The sequence below is a fragment of the Austrofundulus limnaeus genome, unplaced genomic scaffold (genome assembly GCF_001266775.1).
Source record: "Austrofundulus limnaeus strain Quisiro unplaced genomic scaffold, Austrofundulus_limnaeus-1.0 Scaffold320, whole genome shotgun sequence".
Lineage (NCBI taxonomy): Eukaryota > Metazoa > Chordata > Actinopteri > Cyprinodontiformes > Rivulidae > Austrofundulus > Austrofundulus limnaeus.
Window position 1 is genome coordinate 440,676 of NW_013952722.1, and position 6,690 is coordinate 447,365.

The 6,690-nt window shown below is 42.2% G+C and overlaps 1 protein-coding gene and 1 long non-coding RNA gene across 2 annotated transcripts in view; one reads left to right on the forward strand and one right to left on the reverse strand.

Moving 5' to 3' along the window:
* Positions 1–324: 324 nt before the first annotated feature.
* fam117ba (family with sequence similarity 117 member Ba) overlaps positions 325–6,690 on the forward strand; it is a 13,406-nt gene continuing 7,040 nt past the window's right edge. Inside the window, exons 1-4 of the mRNA XM_014022212.1 lie at positions 325–786; positions 3,557–3,769; positions 5,419–5,502; positions 5,609–5,719. Coding sequence (XP_013877666.1) covers positions 478–786; positions 3,557–3,769; positions 5,419–5,502; positions 5,609–5,719 — 717 coding nt within the window. The 5' untranslated portion in view covers positions 325–477. The remainder of the gene's footprint in view (positions 787–3,556; positions 3,770–5,418; positions 5,503–5,608; positions 5,720–6,690) is intronic.
* Positions 1,122–3,549, reverse strand: LOC106527362 (uncharacterized). The gene is made up of 2 exons (XR_001311382.1): positions 1,962–3,549; positions 1,122–1,921 (listed from the first exon to the last, which is right to left on the reverse strand). It is a non-coding gene; the product is annotated as an uncharacterized LOC106527362 (long non-coding RNA).

Here is a 6,690-nt window from a genome sequence, read left to right on the forward strand (position 1 = left end):
CACACACACACACACACACACACACACACACACACACACACACACACACATACAATTTACATTTGCAAAAATACCTGAGTGAAAATTACATAAAAAAGGAAAGTATAAAAATGATTACAGTATAAAAAGATTAAAACTGTGCTCATGTTTTCATTTCTTTAAAAAAATTAACCAAACTGTTTCTGTGAAACCTAATAGCTGTAGCTAACAGTTTCTGTGACACTTTTCATGATACTGGGATGTTAGAATCGCATGATAGGTGCTTTATTTTGAAAACAATGACCGGAAGTTTAGCTGCTTAGCCACGTTAGCTTGCTTTTGGTCCCTTTTCCCGTCGTGTCAGCCAGGCTCGTCCAGCATCACCGCCTCCTTTATATCCACCTCCCCCCGCCTTGTGTATTTTCTATCCTTCTGTTATTTTCCCCCTTGTTTTCCACTCTTTCACCGCCGGCCGTAACATGAACACTTCCGCGGTTAATGCGCGTTTCTTCCCACGGCCGGAGCACCGGTAACCGCTCGAGATTTTCCGTGTCGCATCAGCCGCGCGCGACTAGAAGAGAGGGAGAAAAACATCCCGTCCACGAACGAGCCGTGTCTTCCCACACCGAGACGTGTTTTGGTTCTCATGTCTGCGTGGTTCCGTGTGGAAGCAGGGCCTCCAGCCCGCCGTCAGCCCGCTCTCCTTCCGCCTCTGCAGCATCTCTGAGCCCGGGACAAGGAGCAGCGGGGGCCGGGGCTGAGGACCAGCTTCATGCCCCTCCATTCACTGAGCCCCTGGTTCTGCAGGTAAGCGCGCGCGCGTGCACGCACGCACGCACACACACACACACACACACACACTGCATGAGTGGGGAGGGGTTGCACTAAATAACCTGCAGTGTTCAGCACATTAAATTTACCTGATTAATTAAACAGGAAACAATGCAGTAGCAGTTTACTGTAGCTCACAGTGCAGCTGCATGCTCCTCTGTGTAGTCATTTGGAGTGTACAAGTTCTAATATGCACATAAATACATCTTAAATCATGATGGTCTGTAGAAAAAAAAATACTTTCAGAAACCCTGATATAGTCTGTGCCCATCTTTCAGTGCTGAAGAAGGACAGACATATTAACTGTTTTATACTGATCTGCTGTATGATTGAGTTTAATACAACATTAAGACAAACAACTAAACATTGTCTTGTTTTGACTAAAACTAAGCGAGGCTCTGTAGCAGACAGGTGTGTGTTTGCACTGATCCAAGGTGGAAAGACATCAGCTCGTGACTAAAACCCCAGGATCTGGAAGGTTAAACGTCATGACATCAGTAAAAACTGAACTGATGTGGTTCGTTTGGAGTTTCCAAAGAGCAGAGTTTAACTTTCACATCCCAACAAACCAAGTCAGTTCTGTGTCATTTTAAGACTCAATAAAAACAACTGTAGCACTGATTGGGTTGTTAATAATTAGTTCTGGATCTCTGCAGGAAAATGTTTCATGTTTTTTTTAATTAGATTATTAAAAACAGAAGTGTGATAAAGCAACAAATTGAGTCTCCAGCTGCATTCAAACTGGAAAAAACATAATATAGGTTTAAAACCACAGTGCAGCTGTAATACCCATAGAGTGGCTGTAATACTTGTAGAGCAGCTGTTATAACCTAAGAAGAGAAGCTGTAATACCCATGGAGCAGCTGTTATTACTGTAGAGCTGCTCTAATAACCTTAGAGTAGCTGTTATAACTACAGCATCTGTTATAACCGTAGGGTGGCTGTAATACTTGTAGAGCAGCTGTTGTTTTTGTGGAGCGGCTGTTATAGTTGTAGAGCCACTGCAATAACCTTAGAGCAGCTGTTGTAACTGTACGATATCTATAATACCTGTAGAGTGATTGTAAAAGTTGTAGAGCAGCTGTTAAAACTATAGAGCTGCTATAACAACCTTAGAGCCGCTGTTATAATTATAGAGTGTCTGTTATAACCTTAGAGCATCTGTTATAACTAAAGATACTGTAATACCCGTAGAGCAGCTGTAATAATTGTGTAATAACCGTAGCAAGTCTGTAATAACCGTAGCAAGTCTGTAATAACGTGGAGTGGCTGTAATAACTGTAGAGTGTTTGTAATAACCATAGAGCAGCTGTTATAACTGTTAAGATTCTGCAATAACCATAGAGTAGCTATATAACTGTAGGACAGCTTTTTTAATTGTAGAGCAGCTGTTAAACTGAGCACAGATTTTATAATTTTAGAGCAGCTACAATAATTGTAGAGCAGCTGTTATAATGGTAGAGTATCTGTAATAACCGTAGAGCAGCTGTTATAGCTGATTATAGCTTTTATAATTTTAGAGCAGCTGCAATAATTGTAGAGCAGCTGTTATAACAGCATAGTGTCTGAAAAAACCATAGAGCAGCTGTAATAATTATGTAATAACCGTAGCAAGTCTGTAATAACCGTAGAGTGGCTGTAATAACATGGAGTGTTTGTAATAACCATAGAGCAGCTGTTATAACTGTTAAGATTCTGTAATAACCATAGAGTAGCTATATAACTGTAGGACAGCTTTTATAATTGTAGAGCAGCTGTAATAACCATAGAGCCGCTGTAATCATTGTAGAGCAGCTGTTATAATATGGTAGAGTGTCTGTAATAGTTGTAGAGTGGCTGTTGTGGTAACCAGTGTTATGTTAATTTATTGAAGAATCCACATTAGTTTTTACTATAGTACAGTAGAGACTTTTCTTCCTGTGATCCACATTTATTACAGTAATATTACTACAGTATTACAGTTGTACTAATATTACTACTGCATTACAGTTGTTATACTAATATTACTACAGTATTACAGTTGTTGTACTAGTGTCTGTTGTTTCATGTTGTTGGGCTTTAATAAAAACACATGGTTACAGCTCAGGAGAGCATTATTCCAGCAGACTGCTGATGTCCAAACCTGCTCACACACTAACCTGACCATGTAAAACGTCCTCACAAGGATAGAAGATTGTCAAAATCATAAAGGTAGACACACACACACACACACACACACACACACACACACACACACACACACACACACAGGAACACATATGCTGCTGTGTTCTAATACGGATCAGTAAGCCAGCGTTGCCTGGCAACAGGGATGTGTGCCGGACCAGACTCCTTCCAAATTTAGGACCGGCACCGCGGGGCAAAGCTGTTTGTCTGRACCTGAAATAAGAACATGTTCCACTAAGGAGGCATGTTTGAAGCAGATTATTTGTTGTTTATCCTTTGAATTGTTTTGTGTTTATTGTTTACATATGATGAGACTGTTCAGGACTCACCTTGTCTCCCATTAGAACCGAGCTGCAGCAGCTTCTAACTGGGTCAGTCGGTCAGAAGCTGCCTGTCCTCTGGTGTCCCCCACCCTGCTCTGATTTAAGCTCTGTTAGTGTGTGTGTGTGTGTGTGTGTGTGTGTGTGTGTGTGTGTGTGTGCTGCCCTCAGACTCAGACAGAAGACCTTTATGGGATTATCCTGCCAGCTGTGTGGTTGTTGCTCGTTTGTTTACAAACAGTTTGTTTACATCCTCTCAGATTGAATCCGTCGCCTTAACCGTCCTCGCCTCTCTGGGCTCCTCCTCCTGCGCCTGGCTCCGCCCCCACAGTTCTCCGTGCCGGCTGCCCTGCCATCGTGTCCAGCTGTGGCCCTCAAAGGGCGCGCTCGCTGGCGCTCACCTGACAGGTCCCTGGCCTCAGGACGACAGCCAGCAACAACACGTTCCCTACATGAGGGACAAAGCCACGCAGGTCAGAGAGCTCCTGATCTGCTTTAATCCTGAACATCATTCAGTAAATMCTGCGAGSTTAGCAGGTTTGCAGACGGTTGCATCATCAGCATCAGAGCATCACCTGCAAGATGTGTGTCTTTTTAGTGTCTTCAGGGCAGGTGTTATCTGCAGCCGTGTGTTTCTGTGTAACAGTTCTGTGTAGTAMTGTGGTACCAGGCCACCATCTTTAAAACAAACTACAATTTCCAACATTTATAGCGGTTTTTGCAAAACAATTTACCTGAGCTGCTTTTCCAGTCTGAGGCTATCCCATTAGCAGCCTGCATGTACGACATTAATAATGTGAAAGCTTCACAATCATTCACACTATTRAGATCGTTTTTCTTCCCTACGTTTTTCTGCATCTAACGTTCCACAATTTTAGTGCTATTTCAACAATTCATATATCAAAACGTTCAGCTCATTCAYGTGAGGAGTGCTATGACTTTCGGTATTTCAGCTTTTTATACTTTTTTGGGTATTTAACTTTTTTAGCCACTTTTTTTTTTGCTCTAGAAAATGAATGGAGCTGTTTTCAACATCCTTAAAATCCTTCAAAATGTTTATAAATTAAATCTTTAATACACCTTACACATTTTGTTCTGGTTCTGCTCTTTTTCATGTTGTGCTATTTTTAGCTAATTGTTTGCTAATTTTAATTTTTTTCTACTATTTCAGCTAAAATTCTGCTTCTTTCCACTATTCTTCTGCATTTTTTCTACTTTTTTGTGCTTTTTCTTCTGCTACGTGGAGCTGTTTATGCTTCTTACAGATGCTTTCTGCTATATTCAGCTATTTTCTGAAATTGTAGCTAATGTTTAGCTGTTATTAGCTAACGTTAGCTAACACATTTTTTTGTAGTTATTACAACATTTTTCAGCAAAGTTCAACAAACTTGTGCTCCTTATGCTTCCTTATGCTAAATACAAAAATTCCAGCTAATTTTTAGTTGTTTGACTGCATTTTTCTACAATCACTTTTTTTGTACTTTTTTATATTTTTTCTGCTAGTTTTACACTTTTATACAACACGTCCTCTATCTGGGTGCTAATTTCAACWTGTGGCTGTGAACTTTAGCTTATTTTATGCTAATTTTAGTTATTTATGCTACTTTAGCTTTAGATCTGCTCCTTTCTGCTATTCTTCTGCTGTTTTCTACTTTTCATGCTTTTTTTCTGCTACCTAGTGCTATTTATGCTTCTTACAGATGTTTTCAGCTATATTTGGCTATTTTAGCTCATAGATTTGTGCTCCTTTTTACTGTTTTTCTGCAAAGTTAGTTTTTTTTCTTTCAGCTTTTCAAAGTGAGCACACATTAGCGCTTTTACAATTAAATATTTTCAGCTCATTTTCAGCAGCTTTTAGCTTAAGTTTTCAACATGAAGCATTCACACTAGCATTTTTGCAGGAAAGGCAATTTCTCTAGATGTTCATAAAGTTTCACAGAAATTTGTTTAAAATTTCTGAACTGTTCCTTTCAGAAGGAAGTGAGGAAACCAGTTGTTACACTTTGAACAAGCAAAACTATTGCTTCATATCTTCAAACGATTCAAATCCTGTGTGTGTGTGTGTGTAATGATGTAGATAAGTGTGTGTGTTTGCTCTAACCCATGTTGGTGTGTGTCTCAGACCCCCAGGGCCTGGGCAGATGAGAGGAGGAGGGGCTCTCACAAACGCTCGGCCTCCTGCGGGAGCACCGACCAGCTCAAGGAGGTCCACTTCCTTCTTCACTCTGTCGTCCCGTGCTGCTTGTAGATCTCTGCTGCTGCTTCTAAAACCAACATCTACCTGATTTTTTTTTATTTTGATTCTTTTCCAGATTGCCAAATTGCGCCAGCAGCTCCAGCGCAGCAAACGCAGCAGCCGCCATCGGAGGGACAAAGAGCGCAAGTCCCCGTTCAATGGCAGCCACACCATCATCCAGTCCCAGGTGCAGGAAACTAAAGGCTGCTGAGATCCTGACATGTTGACGCCCTGATGTGTTTATCTTCAGAGTTCAGTCAGGTCACACTGCCCTCTGACTGATACTGTCTTAACTTCAGCTTTCACTGTGTCTGAGGTCAGACAGTGGATCTCTGACCACTGTCACATGTTGGCTTTCACTCATTGTTCCTCTGTTCTACTAAACTTGTTGTTTTTGACACGTGAAAACTCCTAATTACTTAAAACTCCAGTGAGTTTATTATATTTTTTAGTTAAGCATGTCTACATTGCCGGTAGTAAGTCAGACTTGTTTCTGGTGAGAGTTGAACTCCACCAAGGTTGCCCTTTGTCACCGATTCTGTTCATAACTTTTATGGACAGAATTTCTAGGAGCAGCCACTTGTTGAGGGGATCCTTTTTGGTGACCTTAGGATCACATCTCWGCTTTTTACAGATGATGTGGTCCTGTTGGCTTCATCAGATCCTGATCTCCAGCTCTCACTGGAGCTGTTCAGCCGAGTGTGAAGAGGCCGGGACGAGGATCAGTGCCTCCAAATCAGAGAAGAGCCGCTGCTCCTCCACGKTGAGAGGAGCCAGTTGAGGTGGTTCATCTGGTTAGGATGCCTCCTGGACGCCTCCCKGGTGAGGTGTTCCAGRCACGTCCCACTGGGAGGAGGCCCAGAGGAAGACCYAGGACACGCTGGAGGGACTATGTTTCTCAGMTGGCCTGGGAACACCTTGGGATTCCCCCTGATGAGCTGGYCCAAGTGGCTGAGGAGAGGGAAGTCTGGGTCTCTCTGCTTAGGCTGCTGCCCCCGAGACCYGACCCCGGATAAGAGGAAGAAAACGAACGGACACGTCACCAATTTTGTTACTGATGCAATGCATTGTGGGAATGATGACATCAAAATAAGTTGCAGTTCAGATTTGCTGTGTCCAAAACGGTGGGCCAGGTCCTCCGGAGGATCCAGTCTACCC